The following is a 21,401-nucleotide window of genomic DNA, read 5'->3' on the forward strand; positions in this document are numbered from 1 at the left end:
AAAAAGATAAGTAGGAGCCAGATCAGGCAGAGCTCCATGAAGGAGTTTAGTTTATCAACTGACTTATAGAGAAAACTAGAGGCCTGGTGCACGGATTCATGCACCAGTGGGGTTCCTTGGCCTGGCCTGTGGAGATTGGGCCCAAACTGGCTCTCCCAACATCCTCCAAGGGGTCCCAGATTGCAAGATGGCACAGGCCAGGCCGAAGGACCCCAACGGTGCACAATCGGGGCTGGGGAGGGACCACAGGAGGGCTCCAGGGTGTGCCCGGCCCGTCTCGCCCAGTCCCAGTCAGCCGGACCCCAGCAGCCAGCTAACCTACCGGTTGGAGCATCTGCCCCCTGGTGGTCAGTGTGCATCATAGTGACTGGTTGAACGGTCAAATGAATGGTAGGACACTTAACATATTAGGCTTTTATTAAATAGAATAGGAGCAAACCTAGAATCTAGTAACCAAATATTTACTGATTAATCTCATCTAGTTCTTTATCACCAACCTTCCCCAATGAAATCTTTTTAAAAAGAAAAACGTAGCCATAGCTAGTTTGGCTCAGTGAATACAGCGTCGGCCTGCAGACTGAAGGATCCCAGGTTCAATTCTGGTCAAGGGCACATGCCCAGGTTGCGGGCTCAATCTCCAGTAGGGGGCATGCAGGAGGCAGCTGATGGATGATTCTCTCTCATCACTGATGTTTCTATATATCTCTCCCATTCCCTTTCTCTCTGAAATCAATAAAAATATTTTAAAAAAAGAAAGAGAAATAAAAAAGAAAAAAGTAGTCTGGCCAGAGTGGCTCAGTTGGTTGAGCATTATCCCGTGCACCAAAAGGTTGCCGGTTCAATTCCTAATCAGGCATATACCAGGGTTTCAGGTTTGATCCTTGGTAGGGGAGGCAATGGATTGATGTTTCCCTCTCTCTATCTTTCTCTCAAAATCAATAAAAATATTTTTTTTTAATTTTTTGAGAAAGTTAAGAGGTAAATTTAGATGCATTATAACATTTTTTAAAAATATATTTTATTGATTTTTTACAGAGAGGAACAGAGAGGGATAGAGAGTTAGAAACATCGATAGGAGAGAAACATTGATTAGCTGCCTCTTGCACACCTCCTACTGGGGAAGTGCCCACAACCAAGGTACATGCCCTTGGCCAGAATCAAACCCGGAACTTTTCAGTCCACAGGCTGATGCTCTATCCACTGAGCCAAACCGGTTAGGGCACATTATAACATTTTTAAAAAGGGGAAATACAAAGAGAAAAAGTTAAAATCATTACTTCAGGGAGGCAAAAGAGAAATAATTTTCTATAAGGCACACTGAACTTTTAGAACAATGGAAGGAAAATAGTGGTAGGATTCAAAACAACCAAACATAAATACAGCTGTCAAAGCTGCTAGTCATTAACAGAAAAAGTTGTCAAAGAGGGAAAAAAAAAAACCATGTAGTTTTGCCCTGGCCAGGTAGCTCAGTTAGTTGGAACATCGTCCCGATATGCCAAGATTGCAATCCATAGTTAGGGCACATACAAGAATCAATCATGAATGCATAAATAAGTGGAATAACAAATCCATGTCTCTCTCTCTCTCAAATCAATAAAAAAATTGTTTTAATTCATGTAGTTTTAATAATTTTTTAAATGACAGCTTCTAATACTGAATCTTAATTAACTAAAATTTGAAAAGAATTTCAACTCAAACTTTCAGTTCAACATATTAAAGTCAATGTCAAGTACAGATTTGTTTCAAAATTATTTAGTTTTCTTAAATGTTAATCAATGTTTCAAACATGGGGACTAGCATAAGTTTACTGTCTGCCTACCCATCCTACCTCTCAGAATATTTACAAATATTATAAAATATAATAAATTATTTTGAATATTCAGGAATTTAATATATTTTCTAATTCACAAAAGAAAATTTAAAATAGAAATGTTTAAACATTTTAGAGGTAAATTTTCAAAATGATGAACAGCATGTACATCTGGTATTAACAGAAGTTATGCAGCAAGCCTGGCTGACATAGCTCAGTGGTTGAGCATCAACCCATGAATGAGGAGGTCACTGTGTGATTCCCGGTCAGGGCACATGTCTAGGTTGCGGGCTCGATCCCCAGTGTGGGGCGTGCAGAAGGCAGCTGATCTATGATTCTTTCTCATCATTAATGTTTCTATGTCTCTCTCCCTCTCCTTTCCTCTCTGAAATAAATAAAAAATATATATATTTAAAAACAAAAAGAAGTTATGCATCAAATTCTGATACACCACTTTGAAAACTTACCTATCAAAAAATGTCATTTTTCACTAATAATGGGGTGGTGAGGGTCTGGGGCAGAAGGCAGGGGTGGGTTGTAGGGGATTAATTGGGGGGAAAATGAGGGCATATGTAATATTTTCAACAATAAAGAATTTTTTTTTAATGTCATTTTTACCTCTTCCTGGCCAAGTTGTTCCATGGAATCACAGTAAACTTCACTGTCTGAATCACTTGTCAAATGCTGAATTCCTGAAACATCTTCAACATGATCATCATTTATATCTAAAAATGAAAAAATGCCCAGATAGAATAATTATTCTCTAACTGAAGAAAAAATGCATTTATCCTATTTTCAAAATTGATTAGCTCTATATTATTTTCATACTGGGAGACAAATTTGATTTACCAAGCCACAATTTTGTTTCTTTTAACTTACCAAAACATTAAATTTAGTTGATAATTTTTATATGAAAAGATATCAAAGTATTTTACAATGGAATTATACAAAGATACTGCCCAGATCAAACCTTATAGAACTCAGTAACCTTATAAGGGAAAACTGAATAGCAGCTAGGAAGCCTAAAGTTAGATGACTATTGCAAGTTTGATTGTACCATTTAGAAATTATATTTCTTAGTTACTTGGCTGAATTGCAATAATGTTAATAATTCACCATATATATATTATAGGCTCACCCCTACAGCCCTAAAATATGAAAAGAGTATAGCTTACCTTGCTGATTGAGGATAAAGGTATCCTATAATCAGAGTTTTAAGTTAAAAGAAACATCAGGAATAAGAGTAAAAATTTCAAAATTTACCCTGGCCAGTGTGGCTTGGTTGGAGCATCATCCCATACACCAAGAGGCTGTGGGTTTGATTGCTGGTCAGGGCACATACCCAGGTTGTGGGTTCGATACCCGATTGGGGAGTGTACAGGAGGCAACCGTTCCATGTTCCTCTCTGACATCAATGTCTGTCTGTCTGTCTGTCTGTCTCCCCCCCCCCCCACCTTTCTGTCTCTCTCTCAAATCAATTGAAAAATAATTCAAAATTTTATTTTAAAATGCTATATAAAAACAAATTAAAAATCTCAGTGAAAAACATAAAAACCCTGGTCCTAATTCACTGTCTTTCAAAGATATAAACCCTTATAATATAAATAAACCCTTATATACCATTGAATAAAAGATTTTAAATTCTAAATTGCTCCTAATATCTTGAAATTATTAAAAGAATACCTTATTCATAGGAAATAGACTCAACAAATAAATATGGGAGAATACCTTGGTGAATGCAGACAGCAGGTTTTCCAGTTTGCTCCAAGTTTTGATCTGCAGGTTTTACTTCTTCAGTGCTTCTGCCACTTGGGGAAGAACTGGCATGGATATCATTCTGCACATCCTGAACAAAGCTGTCTTTATCATAGCCATTAGTGACAATGATTTCCAAATTCTTATGCTCTGAGGATTTCTTCATCATTTTCTTATCTTTTATGTGAAATTGGAGAGATTCATAAAAGTTCACATTAGGTCAACTTCTGCATACTCTGTTCTGATATCAAGCTACCCATATCCCTTTGAAGGGTTTCCTACTAGGAGCAGAGAGATGGGGTACTCCTAGAAAAGGGGTGTTTTATATGCTGAGAACTCACACAAATTGTATTGGTTTCAAAACTGTTTCAGTTCACTGTAAATTTCCCAGAACCTCCTTTGAGAGATAATCTCTCAAGGTCTTCACACTCTCTCAGGAAAAGCAAATTGTTCTATGAGACCGAGCAGTACAAAGGGGTACATATAGCAAATAAAGAGATCCTTCAAAGAAAGTACTACTTGTCTTGTCTTAATGGAACCAGAAGGCAAACTTAAACTGGGCAGTTTGTTTTAGTGTCTTTCTGCCTCCTTTCTAAAACAATCTTCCCAAGAATCACTGGTACTCTTACTAACAAGGATCCTCTAATTCAGGGCCCTATGATTCCAATCTTCCCTCTTTGTCAAAACTTCTACCTGGCCCTGGCCATGTGGCTCAGTTGGTTGGAGAGTCAGCCTGTGCACTGAAAAGTTGCCAGCTCAATTCCTGGTCAGAGCATATACCTAGATTGTGGGATCAATACCTGGCAAGTATAGGAGGCAACATCAATGTTTTTCTCATACATCAATGTTCCTCCCTCTCTTCTTCTCTCTCCCTCGCCCTCTTTTGAAAAAAAAAAAAAAAATCAGTAAAAAACCATATCCTTGGGTTAAAAAACAAACAAAAAACCTTCTGTTTGAATCCTATTCTCTTGATTCCACTCTATTCTTGACAAGACATTCAGAGTATGATTATCTCCTCTCTTTGATAACACATGCATATTCATATTGGAAACAATACACCAAAGGAATATATTTCTAATGCAGCATTTCAGGTATCACATTGGGAAGAGTGGCCTATTCCTGTTAGCCTTCAATGGACATTTGTCCCACCTATGCATAAGCCTGACTGTTTCTGTAGCCCTTTTGGAACACAAAAACCTGGTTATAGGGTCAACAACCCACATCCCACCACTTCCTACAATGCCAAATCAGCCCAAGCCTCTCCATATCCTTTTATCTTATTTAATGTAAAATTATTATCCCACCATCCAAAGATTACCATTATCACTTTGTTCTGCTCCTTTCACTTCTTCTTGGGCCTCTTCTTCCTCAGACTCAGCTCCACTATCACTGCTTTCAGCTTTACCATTAACAGTTTTGGCATTTGGAGGAGAAGTTAGAACATTACCAAGATCTAAAATATAAAAATGACCATTTAATCTCTAATCATATAACATACAATAATGCTGTGATCCTATATAATAAAAGGCTAATATGCAAATCGACCGAACGGAGGAACGACTGGTTGCTATGATGCACACTGACTACCAGGGGGCAGACGCTCAACGTAGCAGCTGCCCCCTGGTGGTCAGTGCGCTCCCACAGGGGAGCACTGCTCAGCCAAAAGCCAGGCTCATGGCTGGCAAGCGCAGCAGCAGTGGCGGGAACCTCTCCTACCTCCACGGCGGTGCTAAGGACCCCTCGGGGGTCCCAGACTGCGAGAGGGTGCAGGCCAGGCTGAGGGACCCTCTCCCCCTGTGCACAAATGTCATGCATTGGGCCTCTAGTTTACAAATAATAGGATAATTCTGAAGTAAACAGGTTCTGATATATAATTATAGTATTCTTTTCATTCTTTTTTTAAGATTTCAGAGAGGAAGGGAGAGAGAACAAAAGAGAAACATCACTGATGAGAGAGAATCACTGATCAGTTGCCTTCACTCTGCCCCCTACTAGGGATGGAGCCTGCAACCTGGGCATGTGCTCTGACCAGGAATCGAACCGTGACTTCTTGGTCTATAGGTTGATGTTCAACCACTGAGCCATGTCAACCAGGCAGTATTCTTCTCTTTGACTATAAATATTACATATATTACATAAATAAATCCCTTCAATTATCAGTTTATACTAAAATGATAAAACAATATTAAAACCTTTCTGAACAAGGTGAGGATAAGTTATTTTTAAGTTAACATCAATCAAAATAGTAAAGCTAGAGATGAATGATCTCCTTTATACATGGTAAATGAAGACAGTTGCTATATGCTAGCATATTAAAAACATAAGTATATTATTTTTGGTCCTAATAGCAATCATATTATAGTTAGACTACATTAAAAAAATTTTCCTTTTATTACTTTTAAGGCTTCAGGTGCACAACTTTTCTTTTTCTTTTGTACAACTTATATCTTTAAAAACTTAAAAAAAGAAGTATCAGCCCAGCTAGCATGGCTCAATGGTTGAGTGTCGACCTATGAACCAGGAGGTCACAGTTTGATTCCTGCTTAGGGCACATGCCTGGGTTGTAGGTTCCATCCTGAGTTGGAGGCGTGCAAAAAACAGCCAATGAATGTTCCTCTCTGATCACTAATGTTTCTCTCTCTCTCTCTCTCTCCCTTCCTCTTTCTCTCTCTCTCTCTCCCCCACTTCCTCTGTGAGATCAATAAAAAAATTTTATAGTATCAGTTAATGTGACCAATCGTTTAAAAAGGCATATAGTCCTGCCGAAACCGGTTTGGCTCAGTGGATGGAGCGTTGGCCTGCGGACTGAAGGGTCCCAGGTTCGATTCCGGTCAAGGGCATGTACCTGGGTTGCGGGCACATCCCCAGTGGGAGGTGTGCAGGAGGCGGCTGATCGATGTTTCTCTCTCGTCGATGTTTCTAGCTCTCTGTCCCTCTCCCTTCCTCTCTGTAAAAAATCAATAAAATATATTTTAAAAAAATAAAAATAAAATAAAATAAATAAAAAGGCATATAGTCCTATTGCCCAAACTCATACTATGAGAGTAAATACATCAGAGCTTCTCAAATGTTAATATGTACAGTAATCTCCTAAGATCTAGCTAAAATGCAGATTCTGAATCAGTAAATGTGGGCTGATCTAAGATTCTGCATTTCCATAAAGCTCCCATGTGATACCAATGCTGATGGTTACTGGACCTCATTTTGAGATACAGGGAATTACATTCTCATCGACTCTTTAAGCTACTAAAGACCTCTTAAGTACCTACTGGTCAAAAACAGTGGTCTTTCTCCATAAACTTTTGGGCTTTATTTTCACTTATATATATGCACTTTGGATGATTCCCTGCATCATAAATAACATATTAAATTTCAAAATCTTCATACATCTTAAATAGTCAGACCTATATTCTTTTTTTAATTTTTATTGAATTTATTGGGGTGACATCAGTTAATAAAATTATGTATGTTTCAGGTGCACAATTCCATAATATATCCTCCGGATATTGTATTGTGTGTTCAACACCAAAGTCAAGTCTCCTTCCATCACCACTTCTTATCTCCTCCTTTACCCTCTTCTATCTTCCCTCACTCCCTTTCTCTCTGGTAATCATCATACTTTTGTCTGTGTGTAAGGGTTTTTTGTTTTGGTTTGAATTTTTGCTTAATCCCGCAACCTTTCCAGCCATCCTCCCAATGCCCCTCCCCTCTAACAGCTGACAGTCTGTGTTCTGAATTTGATTCTCTTTTTTTCTTTTTCTTTTTTTTAATCCTCATACAAGGATATTTTTTTCATTGATTTTTTAAAAATATATTTTATTGATTTTTTACAGAGAGGAAGGGAGAGGGATAGAGAGTTAGAAACATCAATGAGAGAGAAACATCTATCAGCTGCCTTCTACACACCTCCTACTGGGGATGTGCCCGCAACCAAGGTACATGTCCTTGACTGGAATCGAACCTGGGACTTTTCAGTCTACAGGCCCACACTCTATCCACTGAGCCAAACCGGTTAGGGCTCCATTGACTTTTTTAGAGAGAATGGAGGGGAGGGGGAGGAGGGGAAGGGAGAGAGAGAAACATCGATGTGAGAGAGACACATCAATTGGTTGCCTTCTGCTCTAGCCCCGACTGGGGCCAGGGATTGAACCTACAACTGAGGTACATGCCCTTGGCCAGGAATCAAACCCAAGACCCTTCAGTCCCCAGGCCGAAGCTCTATCCACTGAAGAACCAGCCAAGGCTGATTTTATTTTGTTCATTAGATCCCACATATAAGTAAAATCATATCAAACTTGTCTTTCTCTGACTGTTTTATTTCACTTAGCATAATACTCTCCAGGTCCATCCATGCTGTCAGGAAAGGTAAAATATACTTCTTTTTCACAGCCAAGCAGTATTTCATTGTGTAAATGTACCACAGCCTTTTTATCTACTCATCTACTAATGGGCACTTAGGCTGCTTCCAAATCTTGGCTATTATAAATAACGCTGTTGGTGTATGTATTCTTAGGAATCAGTGTTTTGGAGTTCTTCTGATATAATCCCAGAAGTGGAGTTGTTGGGTTCAGACCTATATTCTTATTTAAGTCCACCTAATTAATGAAACTAAAGACTTAAAATTCAAATCTATCATAGGCATTGTGTTCTAGTCTCACTTAGAAAATCATAGTAGCAGCATAGTTCTTGAATCTCCCTTATTCTCCCAACAACCAAAAAAGCAAGAAAAACAACAGCAAAAAGAAAAATACCAAAAGGTTAGAGCATCGTCCTGATATGCCAAGGTTGCAGGTTAGATCCCTGATCAGGGCATATACAAGAATCAACCAATGAATACATAAATATGTGGAACAGCAAATCGATGTTTCTCTCCTTACATCTCTCTAAAACTCAATTAAAAAAAACACCCCAAATGCCCATCAAATGAATGACTGTCAAACACTATTTGATAGCAGCAAAAACAGCATTACAACAGTCCAATAATGTAAGTTGTAGAAAGCAGAGAATTACTAGTGAGCCTTCTTCCACACCCCAAAATCAATTAATGTAACATACCACATTAACAGACTAAAGGACAAAAGCCACATTATAATGGCAGCAGATGCAGAAAAAACATTTGACAAAATCCAACCTTCTTTCAAGATAAAAATGCTGAAGAAATTAACAATATAAGAGAATTTCCTCAATCTGACAAGAAGCATCTATGAAAACTCACAACTAGCATTCATACTTAACATAAAAAGACTGAATTTTGTGGGCCCCAAATAAGGAGCACCACAAAGACGTCTGCTTTTATTATTTCTATTTAATATATTGTAGAAGTTCTAGCCAGGGCAGTTAGGCAAGGAAAAAAAAGATACAGAGCATTCATATTGGAAAGAAAGAGGTAGAATAATCTCTTTTTTTACAGATAACTTGCTATTCTATATAGAAAATCCTAAGAAATCTACAAAAAACTATTAGGACTAATAAATAGTTTGGTGACGTTGAAGATACAAGGTCAATATACAAAAATCAATTATTGTTATGTATTTCTATAACCTAACAATAAACTATCCAAAAATAAAATTAGAAAATGGTTCAAATTACAAAAGCCCCAAGAAGAGTAAAATACTTAAGAACACATTTGACAAAAGAAAAGTGTAAGAAGAATTATACACTGCAAATGACAAAACAGTGTATAAGAAACAGTGTTGTAAGAATTTAAAGATCTAAAAAAGTGAATTAGAAGGCAATATTGTTGTGATGACAATACTTCCCAAAGTGATCTATAATTCACTGCAATCCCTATCAAAATCTCAGCTGGCACTTTTGGCAAAAATTGACAAACCGATTCTAAAATTCATCTGGAAATGCAAGGGATCCAGAATAGTCAGAACAATCTTGAAAAAGAACAAAGTTGGACAGCTCAAACTTTCTAATTTCAAAATTTACTATCTATATATATAAAAGCCTAATATGCTAAGTGTCTGACTGTTCGACCAGTAGCTATGATGTGCACTGACCACCAGGGGGCAGATGCTCAACGCACAGGCATGGAAACATGGAAGAGACTGATGAATCTCAGAGGGAAGAGGGGCGGGGGGAGGGTGGGAAGAGATTAACCACTCTAGTATATATATATATATACTAGAGGCCCAGTGCACGAATTCATGCACCAGTGGGGCCCCTCGGCCTGGCCTGCAGGCTTGGGGCAAAACAGGCTCTCGGACATCCCCCGAGGGGTTTCGGATTGCGAGAATGTGCAGGCGAGGCAAATCCACCAGTGCACAATTGGGGCCAGGTAGAGATGCAGGAGGTTGGCCAGCCAGGGAGGGACCGCAGGAGGGCTCCAGGGCGTGTCCGGCCATCTCGCTCAGTCCCAATCAGCCAGACCCCCAGCAGCAAGCTAACCTACTTGTTGGAGTTTCTGCCCCCTGGTGGCCAGTGTATGTCATAGTGAGTGGTTGAGTGGCCTTAGCATATCATTAGCATATTATGCTTTCATTGGTTGAACAGATGACCAGACACTTAGAATATTAGGCTTTTATTATATAGGATACTAGGGGCCCAGTGCATGAATTTGTGCACCTTGAAAGGCACTGTGGGCCATGAGGCTGCGGTGGGCACAGAGGCGGGTCTTGGCCCATCCTCTGCGCCCCCACCCAGCCCCTTCCACCACAGCCCCCAGTCCTCTCTCTGCTAGCAGCCCGCTGTTGCTGCTCCCACATGCTGATGGCGCCAGTCCCACTCACACCCGCTGACAGCACAAGGCGAATGGGGCCGGTGCCAGCAGTGGGTGCAAGCGGGGCAGGCGCCCTCAGCAGATGCAAATGGAAGCTGCTGCCCTGATCACCCCTCAGGAGCAGAGGGAGGTAGAGAAGCCCTCAGGGGCGATTGAGGCCAGCAGGGCCGCTCGCACTCGCAGATGGCACCGAGCAATCGGGACCAGTGCCAGGCACAGGCAGCAGGTGCGAGTGGCGGCTCCAGCACCAGCTGCAGATGCAAGTGGGGCTGACGCTGGCAGTGGATGCAAGCGGGGCCATCACCAGCAGCAGGTGCAAGAGGTAGCTGCCAGCCCCAATTGCCCCTCAGGAACAGGGGGAGGTGGAGAAGCTCTGAGGGGCAATCAGGGCCAGCAATGACCACTCGCACCCACTGACGGTGCCAAGTGATTGGGGCCTGTGCCAGGTGCAAGCAGTGGGTGCGAGCGGGGCTGGTGCCAGCACCACGTGTGAGCGCGGGCTGGACCGCAGCACGCATGAGCAAAGAAATTTCAGTAACCACCAGAGGCTTGCCCTGATGACAGCGACCAGCACCCCTGCTCACCTGCTCTACCATTCTGCTACAGCCAACACCCACCATGTTCTTCGCTCTGCCACCTGCTGCTGATGCCAGCCATGTTCTGTGAGCACCCCCTAGTGGTCAGGGCATGTCATAGAAACTGGTTGTTTGGTTGTTCCGCTGTTCGGTCTATTTGTACATTAGGGTTTTATATAGATAGACTAGAGGTCTGGTGCACCATGCACTGCTGGGGTCCCTTGGCCTGGCCTGTGGGGACCAGGCTTCAACCAGCAGTCCAACATCCCCCAAGGGGTCCCGGATTGAAAGAGGGCACAGGCCAGGCCAAGGAACCCCACCAGTGCACAAATCTGTGCACCAGGCTTCTAGTATATGTATAGTCTGAAAAAGCCCATGGGGAAAAGATACATCTGTTCTATTAACCCTACATGGCTATTTTGAATAAAATGCTTTGTTTAAATAAAAAAGTCAACAGGGCAGCCCTAGCCGGTTTGGCTCAGCAGATAGAGCTTTGGACCAAAGGTTCCCAGGTTCAATTCCAGTCAAGGGCACATACCTTAGTTTCAGGCTCCTCCCATGCTCGGCCCCTGGCCAGGGCTCTTGCAGGAGGCAACCAATCAATGTGTTTCTCTCACATTGATGTTTCTCTTTGTCTTCCCCTCTCTCTTCCCCCACTCCCTAAGAATCACTGGAAAATTATCCTCAGGTAAGGATTAGCAACAACAACAAAAAGTCAACAGGCAAACTATCTTGCAATGTGGCAATATTTTACAAAATTGCAAACACCCAACAAACACCCATATCCTTTGATCCAGCAATTATCTTTTAAATATTATTTCTTATTTTATACTTCCACATATATAGAATGACATTTGGACATGGTCAAGTTCAGCAGCATTTGAAGATCAGAAGAAGAAATAATCTAAATGTACATTAAAATGGTACGAATTATGTTACAATGCCCTTACCACACCTAGACTCAGATATGATTCAAAATACAGAGTATTCTAACTTTGTAAAGGTAATACACTATATATACTGTATATTACATAACATAACAGAATGTAGGCAGCGCTCACTAAAAAAAAATTAAGCCTTGGCCAGTGTGGATCAATTGGTTGGGCATCATGCTGTATGCTAGAAGGGTACCAGTTTGATTCCCAGTCTGAGTACATGCCTGGGTTTTGGCTCTATCCCCAGTAGGGGGTGTGCAGGAGGCAGCCCATCAATGTTCCACTCTCACATCAATGTTTCTCTCTCTCCCTCTAAAATTTAATGAAAAAATATTTATTTTAAAATTAAGATTTTTTTTCCAGCAAAATATATGAATAGTTATACTAGATCAGCGGTTCTCAACCTGTGGGTTGTGACCCCTTTGGGGGTCGAATGACCCTTTCACAGGGGTCGCCTAAGACCATCGGAAAACACATATAATTACATATTGTTTTTGTGATTAATCACTATGCTTTAATTATGTTCAATTTGTAACAATGAAAATACATCCTGCATATCAGATATTTACATTACGACTCATAACAGTAGCAAAATTACAGTTATGAAGTAGCAACGAAAATAATTTTATGGTTGGGGGTCACCACAACATAAGGAACTGTATTAAAGAGTCGCGGCATTAGAAGGTTGAGAACCACTGTACTAGATGGACTAAATAAAGACTTCAAATAACTTCATGTCATTTTAAGTTAGGGTTTGCCCCTCAATTAGTTCATGTCAGGACAAGTTTTGCTGCCAAATCTATATATATATAAAAGCCTAAGTAACCGAATGACGGAACGACTGGTCGCTATGACATGCACTGACCACCAGGCTCAATGCAGGAGCTGCCCCCTGGTGGTCAGTGCGCTCCCATAGCGGGAGTGCTGCTCAGATGACCAACGGGTGCCAGACACAGGGCTCTCAGCTGGCGAGTACCGCTGCAGCAGCACGAGCCTCTCCCAATCGGAACTGACTGGGCGTGAGCCTGCGGAAGGTGCAGGAGGGCTGGGATGAGCAGAAGCAGCAGGCAGGAGCGGGAGGCAACATTGGACTGCTGGTTTCTGCCTGATCCAGGCAGGCCACACTGAGGGACCCCCCCGGTGCACAAAACCATGCTCTGAATCTCTAGTGAGTTATAAAAAAAACCCAAAAAACCCTGGGTTTATAAAGCTTTTATAATTTTTAAATTAAAACTAAGGAATTGTGGAACTGAACCACTATTATTACTATTCACTCTTCCTTATTTTTATAATTAGTTGTTTAAACATCTGTCTCTGAAAAAATAAATAAATGAGTACCTGCCTCTGGCCAGTAGGCATGACACTACTAAAGCAGGTCCACAGTTATGCCCATCTGCATCCTAAAAACATGACTCATAAAGAGAAAAACACTTAATATTCTTTTGAATTGAATAAGCCTGAGTAAGGAAGAGTATTTCATAATATTTGACTCCTCTAGGCAAATCAGATATAGCAGGTATGGTACAGAGTTATGCCTAGTAAGCAGTCACTATCAGTTATGGCAGACACAAACTGCAGGCCTTATGACAGAACAGGATGATTACCATCCTGAAACACTATAATTTCCATCAATTAGTAAAAGATGCCTTATAAATAGGGATGACAAAGAAAAGGGGATACCATATATATTAAAACATGTATAATTTTCATTTAAATTGACTCTTACCAATTCATTTCACTCTGCTTTCTAATAAAATTTCAAGAACAAATGTTTAAAGTTAATGCCAGCAAATGTGCATATTCAACTCCTGCTAATATATAAAAGATACACATCTTTCAATTATTTATGGAGTACACAAAAAGACACAGACACTGGCCCGAAAAAAAGGAGACTTATGTAATACTTTCAACAATAAAGATTTTAAAAGATATATGTATATCTAAAATAAATAAGATCAATCAATCAATAAATAATAAATATAAAAAGTAAATTGTCATTGATATTTCTATCTCCCCCTCTCCCTTCCTTTCTGAAATCAATAAAAAAATTAAAAATAAAAATAAATAAAATCAAAGCTAAGTGAATTCACTGATACCTTATTTTAGCTTGCTAAGCTACAGTTAAACCAAGCACTTGCCCTGGCTGCATTGCTGGAGCATCATCCCATACATCAAAAGGTTGTAGGGTCAATTCTTGATCAAGGCACATGGCAGGCCTGTGGGCTTGATTCCCAGTAAGGGGTATGAAGGAGGCAGCCGATCAATGTTTCTCACATCAATGTTTCTCTTCTCTCTCCCTGCTTCCCTCTCTAAAAAGATGAATAAAAACATATTTAAATAGTAATTTTAAAAATAAATAAAATCAATAAAAACATATTCTCAGGTGAGGATTAGAAATAACAAACAAAAACAAACACCTAGCACTTTAAAGTAAATATAGCATTTTAAAGTTAGCTAAAAAATGATTTCAGCCATGATACTGATAATAAAATATATAAAGCAAACTAGAAATATAATCCATCAAAATAAAACTATGAATTCTGTTATAATTTTATACATACTAAGTGAACTACCTATCATTTTTTTTTTAAAATATATTTTATTGATTTTTCACAGAGAGGAAGGGAGAGGGATAGAGAGTTAGAAACATCGATGAGAAAAAAAAAAAAATGAGAAAAAAAAAAAAAAAAAAAAAAGAAACATCGATGAGAGAGAAACATCGATCAGCTGCCTCCTGCACACCCCCTACTGGAGATGTGCGTGCAACCAAGGTACATGCCCTTGACCGGAATCGAACCTGGGAATTTCAGTCCACAGGCCGACGCTCTATCCACTGAGCCAAACCGGTTCTGGCTACCTATCATGTTTTAATAACTTAAGAGTTAAAACTTAAGATTTTTATAATATTTTTAGTATATTTTTATTGATTTCAGAGAGGGAGAAAGAGAGAGAAATATCAGTGATGAGAGACAACATTGATCAATTGCCTCCTGCATGCCCCCACTGGAAATCAAGCCCACAGTTGGGCATGTGCCCTGGCCAGGAATCAAACCATGACCTCCTGGTTCATAGGTCAACACTCAACTACCAAGCCACACCCGCCTAGATATATTTTAGAACTTTATGCAATTTATTTGCTTGGATTTAAAACTCTTGAGTGACAAGCTTGTAAGTTATATAAATTTGTGCAAAATTCTTTGATATGTAAATTTTAAACAAAATTTTACATGGATTTCACTATTCCTACCTTCTAAGTATTTAGAGATTTTCTCCAGTCGGACTAGCATGTGAGAATAAAAAAAAAAAAAAATTAGGCATATAAGTATCAATGTATCATAATGTATCAGTTGCTGAGTTAAAAATGACATAAAACAGTCCAACCTGAAGTTAAATCAGAACTTCTGCCACTTTTTTTGTCCTCCACAATTTCATAAAATGGACCTATGACATGCAGCAATTCTTCAACTTTCTCAGTCATTGGCATTGTTTCAAGAATCTGTAATAAAAAAAAACAAATCTTGTGAAATCACAAATTATTAAGCTGATCTAAATTACTAACCAATAATACAACATTTTTATAATTTTGAGATATAAGGTTCATTTATAGACTCTCAAAGTATCTATATTAATTATATAGTTAATGTATATAACCTCCTAGAAAAGTTTCAAATATATTAAAAACTTAAAAATGTTCTCATTTTGCCCTAGCCAGTTTGGCTCAGTGGCTAGAGTGTCAGCCTGCGATAATTTTTTATGAGCATGAATGATGTTATAAATATCCTTGATTCCAGTCAAGGGCATATACCTTGTTTGCAGGCCCTGGCTCATGCAGGAGGCAACCAATTGATGTGTTTCTCTCACATTGATGTTCCTCTTTGTCTTTCCCTCTCTCTTCCACTCTCCCTAAAAATCAATGAAAATACGTCATCAGGTGAGGATTAACAACAAAAATAGTTCTCATTTTGAAAACTAAGTTTCATGTAAAATTTTATACAACAATTTATAAATTGTGCATTAAAAACTAAGGACACTAATGGTAAATAAAATAGAAAACTGTGGGATTAGTATAAATTGTATGTTCTTTGACTCTATGGTATTATTATTTTTTTAATATATATTTTTATTAATTTCAGAGAGGAAGGGAGAGAGAGAGAAAGAAACATCAATGATGAGAATCACTGATTGGCTGGCTCCTGCACACCCCCTACTGGGGATTGAGCCCGAAACCTGGGCATGTGTCCTTGACTGTAATCAAACCCAGGACCCTTCAGTCAGCAGGCCAACACTCTATCCACTGAGCCAAACTGGCTAGAGCTCTATGGTATTATTTTTAATAGGGCACAAAAGTAATGTAGAAAATAACCACTTTTAGACACCTTTACAACTGTGGGCCAATTTAGAATCATCAAATTTAAACAGCAAAGTATATGAACTAAAAAGGCATTCAAATAAATAACTATCAATTGGTGATTGGTGGTAATGCTATATGTCAAAGAAAAGCCGTAATGTGCTTCCTTTAAGTCAGGGGTGGGGAATGTCCACAGGCCATATGCCCCACGAAATCATTTGGTTTGGCCCTGCGAAGGTATTGGGGATGACTTAATTAAATGTTTGACCAAATATAGCAGGGTAATTTTTAAGTTGATAATCTTTTATGACCCATGAATGATGTTATAAATATCCAAACGGCCCTTGGCAGAAAAAAGGCCCCCCACCCTACCTTAAGTGAAAAGGTATGAATGTACATATAAAAAGAACACAGTACATACAGATTTCAGTACTATCCTCGATTTCAGGCATCAACTAGGGATCTCAGAACATATACCCCATGGTTAATGGGGGACTAACATACACTGATCCATCTTTAAACTCAACAGACATAATGCAAATTATTCAAATACTGAATGATTTTCTGGAAATCCCCATAATGCAGCCTGTAAAATTGTACAGAAAACAAAATTTTATATTTCTTTCTGATTATAAATCAAAATAAACTATATATAAAAACATAGATTATTTACCCCAAACCACGTTAGCTATTCTATTCCCTCAAAGCTAAAATCCTATTAAGTTATTTTAAAAGAATTTTTATTCCTGCAACTTTTTTGGTGGTATTTCACAAAATAGTTTATAAATCATGAAAAGCATAGTTTTCATAAAACATTATCTATTATAATATATAAATAAAATTAATAAGGCTCCTTAAAACCTTGAATGCAAAAGCATGAAATAAGATTTATACTATGCCCTAACCGGTTTGGCTCAGCGGATAGAGCGCTGGCCTGCGGACTGAAGGGTCCCAGGTTCGATTCCGGTCAAGGGCATGTACCTGGGTTGCGGGCACATCCCCAGTAGGGGGTGTGCAAGAGGCAGCTGAATCGATGTTTCTCTCTCATCGATGTTTCTAACTCTGTATTCCTCTTCCTCTCCCTTCCTCTCTGTAAAAAATCAATAAAATATATTTAAAAAAAAAAAAAGATTTATACTAAAAGAGTAATTCTAAAGAGCAATAGCACAGTGATTTATCAATTCTATTTAAAAACATAATTCAATGACTGCTTCAGGTAAGTAAATTATTGCTATTAGAAAAAATCCTGCCCTAGCTGGTTTTGCTCAGTGGATAGAGCGTCAGCCTGCAGTAGGGTCCTGGGTTCGATTCTGGTCAAGGGCACATGCCCAGGTTGTGGGCTTGATCCCCAGTAGGGGACATGTGGGAGGCAGCTGATCAATGATTCTCTCTCATCATTGATGTTTCTATCTCTCTTTCCCTCTCCCTTCCTCCCCGAAATCAATAAAAATATATTTTTAAATAAATAAATAAATAAAATTTAATAAAAGAAAAAGTCTCAAATTCAGTTATGAAATCTTTGGGATAATGTACTATCCCCAATGATTATTTGGAGCATGTAATTTTATCTACTGATGTCCACAAAGTTAACATCTGAAAATAAATGAAAACGCTAATCAAGTTTTCAATCTATGCACATCTTAAATTTTTAAATTTACCTCTAAAAGTTTTCTATAAACTTTATTATATTCACAGTATAAAATGAAAATTCTAAAGTCTCAGTAAAAATAGCTGGTGTATTCTTTTAATTAGAGAAATAGTTATGAAATTCTACAGGCACAGTGAGAGCATTTTAAAATAGCTAAAAGGCAGCAGTAAAGCTTTAATCTTTCTGGGGAAAAAAGCAGAATACACATTGTTTCACCACCCTCCCCCCAAATTGAAACTGTGGCTACATTATGTATTAATAAAATTCAAAAGGAAAAATGAGTAAATTTTCTTAATGTGTCAATCCAGATTTATGTAACTAAGGTGTACCCTAAAAATTATAATGATATTTAAGGTAAAGAAAAGAAATAGTTATCAAACCAAAAAAGCTTTAGATTCTCTTTCTCTCTCTGAGTTTGAAAGGCTCCTTTGTTGTTGTGTTACTGATACAGTTAGCCAGAAAAACTAAACTCTGCCCTCTGTTATAAACAAAGTCGCTAAAAAAAACTTGTGGAAATGTAACAAAGGGCACAATTTGAGCAGTGTAGACGTGATTAAAACAAAACAAACCCAAAAAACTAGTTTGAATCTACCAAATTGAAATTACTACATGGATTAATACTGTTAAACCACCTGGCAAAAGAAACCTATTCTTTTTTTTATAGAGTTTATGTTCAAAGATAATTTATTTAATATTATAAACAGACCTAAATTTTATAACTTCTGATCCATCTCCAAGATAAAAATGGTCTTTTATAAAAAGGCACCAAGTTCATTTTTAAAATCTAAGATTTCTTCATAAATTTGCCCCTCTAAGCAATGCCTTGAACAGACTTAAAAGAGTTAACAAGGAATGCACTTAAAAAAAAATCTTTACTGTTGAAAGTACTATGTGTGTCCTCTTTTATCCCCCATTGGCCCTTCTAGCCTGCCTCCACCCCTCCCCAGGCCTTCACCACCCTATTTTCTGTGTGCATGGATTATGCATATATGCACACAAGTTCTTTGGTTGATCTCTTCCTACCCGCCCACCCTTGCCTTCCCTCTGAGTTCCACAGTCTGTTCCATGCTTCTATGTCTCTGGATGTATTTTGTTCATCAGTTTATTTTGTTTATTAAAAGGAATGCACTTTTTAGTAATCAGAGAAACTAAATGCATCCTTATTCTGCTTCAAAGGATCTTTGCATTGACCAAAAAAAATGCTTGTTACTGAGAAATAGTGATGGTAATTTATGAGTCAAAAGGTGTATAAGACCATTGTGAGGAAGGCTTATGAACGATTTCACCTAAATAAAAAAATTCCAAAGCATAAATGCTTTCTAGACAGTCCAGGTACTTCTCAGACTCTAAGGGACATCAATATTTTGAAATATTCATATTTATGCACTTTCTGCAAAAGTGAACTATCCAGGAAGACAGGGAAAAGGAAAAAACACGCAAAAGAACAAAATATGATGTCACTCCAATGTGATATATCTAAGGAAAAAACACTTAAGATGAACTTTGATGAACTTAGACAGATAAAGCCCTAATAAATTCAATAATCTAGGTTCTATATTCTAACAGATTATAATCTCCTTGTTCCTTAAAACAAAGCAGCTCATTTGCCTAGTAACAAAAAAATAAATTAGAATGGTCCTAGATGTTTTTATTTTTAATTTTTATTTTTTTATATATTTTATTGATTTTTTTTTACAGAGAGGGGTAGAGAGTTAGAAACATCAATGAGAGAGAAACATCGATCAGCCGCCTTCTGCACACTCCCTACGGGGTATGTGCCCGCAACCAAGGTACATGCCCTTGACCAGAATCGAACCTGGGACCCTTGAGTCCGCAGGCCAACGCTCTATCCACTGAGCCAAACCAGTTAGGGCTAGATGTTTTTATTTTCTTCTATGAATTATTTTCCCTACCTTTTTCATTTCTTCAACATATGCAATCATGGCTTCCTCTTTGGTCATATCACCCAATGAACTCCAAGCATCCCTAAAATTGAAAATATGCACATAACAACAAAAAGACACCTGGTTTTTCTTGAAATAATTTTCAATTGTTCTATTTCATTGATGAACATTATATTAGTTTCAGGTGAATAACCCAGTGAGTAGACATTTATATTTTAGTATACTAGTACGTGCGGTTGAAGTGAGTAGTGATTAGACATTTATATAATTTGTGAAATGATCACCCCGATGAATCTAGTACCCATCTGACACCATACATAGTCACTACAATATTATTGACTATATTCCCTATGCTGTACTTTTCATCTCCACAACTATTTTGTAACTACCAGTTTGAAAGACACCTGATTTTCAATTGCTCAGAATATAATTTATAGTTAATAATATAGGGTCATAAGTTTAAAACGAGCTCTACTTAAGGTCATGTTATATTCCCAAAGGATCTCTTTAAATGCACCACCTTGAATAAAAGTATCACAGTGAATAAACTGACAAATTAAACAGTATTTTAAATTAATAAGTATATAACCCATGTATAGACTATAGATTATAGATGCTTTACTATATAGACTATAGATTATACATAAATATTTGCTATAGAAGTTTTTATATCATTATAAAGAACAATGACAGAAATAAATATTTTAGAAGCCTCTACATGAACTGTCACAGCTATGTTTTAAACCAAGTTTTGGTTTAAAGTGCCCATTAATTTAAATAAAAGTCTAACTTTACACATTTGAAAAATGGCAATGATTTCTTCAAAAAAGATAAAACTGAGGACAGGAACATTTTAAACCCCTAGATAATGAGAATAGTCCTTTAAAACTTTTGCCTAAAATGAAAACCTCTCTTCTTCTTATTTTTTGTTTGTTTTGCTAATCCTCACCTGAGGATATTTTTTCCATTGATTTTTAGAGAGAGTGGAAGGGAGGGGGAAAGACTGAGAGAGAGAAACACTGATGTGAGAGACACATCTTTTGATTGCCTCCTGCAGGCCCCACGACTAGGGCTGGGGATCGAACCCGCAACAGAGGTACATGTCCTTGACCAGAATTGAACCCGGGACCCTGGGCTGATGCTCTATCAACTGAGCCAAACCAGGTAGGGCAAACACCTCTCTTTTTATATATTTTTTCTGGAAGCAACTTCTTTTTTTGGAAGTCAATTCTGAGGAAAAATGGTAAATAAACTTTCTTTAAAAAGATCAAATATGTTGCCATTATACTTAACCTATTATTATTATTTTAATATATTTTTTAATTGACTTCGGACAGGAAGAGAGAGGGAGAGATAGAAACATCAATGATAACAGAGAATCATTGATCAGCTGCCTCCCGCAACCCCCCCCCCCCCCCCACTGAGGACGAGCCCACAACCTGGGCATGTTGCTGACTGGGAATCTGTGGCCTTGTGGTTCAGTACATAGGTGGATGCTCAAACACTGAGCAACACCAGCTGGGCTTAACCTATTATTTTATGACTATTCATAACGCTCTCAGAGAAAAGTAGAGAACTAAGAAATCCTCAAAAGAGTTTAAGGACTCTTCAGAAAGAAGAAATTTAGCCTTCAAAATGTGTGGCTCTTAAGACATACTTCACCAATTAGCATGCTCTATTCATAATGAACAGTCTAGTTAGA

At 38.3% G+C, this 21,401-nt stretch overlaps 1 protein-coding gene across 5 annotated transcripts in view; it reads right to left on the minus strand.

Moving 5' to 3' along the window:
- The window catches only part of ACBD5 (acyl-CoA binding domain containing 5), a 59,962-nt gene that overhangs the window by 26,433 nt on the left and 12,128 nt on the right, over positions 1-21,401 (minus strand). For 3 of the 5 annotated variants that reach the window (XM_081104201.1, XM_081104200.1, XM_081104199.1), the window contains exons 4-8: positions 19,709-19,781; positions 15,181-15,295; positions 4,884-5,018; positions 3,539-3,742; positions 2,429-2,535 (exon numbers count right to left, since the gene is read on the minus strand). In XM_081104201.1, the coding sequence (XP_080960327.1) occupies positions 2,429-2,535; positions 3,539-3,742; positions 4,884-5,018; positions 15,181-15,295; positions 19,709-19,781 (634 nt within the window). Of the gene's footprint in view, positions 1-2,428; positions 2,536-3,538; positions 3,743-4,883; positions 5,019-15,046; positions 15,080-15,180; positions 15,296-19,708; positions 19,782-21,401 lie in introns of all 5 variants that reach the window. The other 2 variants (XM_081104198.1, XM_081104202.1) reach the window with 1 other exon arrangement.

This window comes from Myotis nattereri (assembly GCF_964212035.1).
Source record: "Myotis nattereri genome assembly, chromosome: 1".
Lineage (NCBI taxonomy): Eukaryota > Metazoa > Chordata > Mammalia > Chiroptera > Vespertilionidae > Myotis > Myotis nattereri.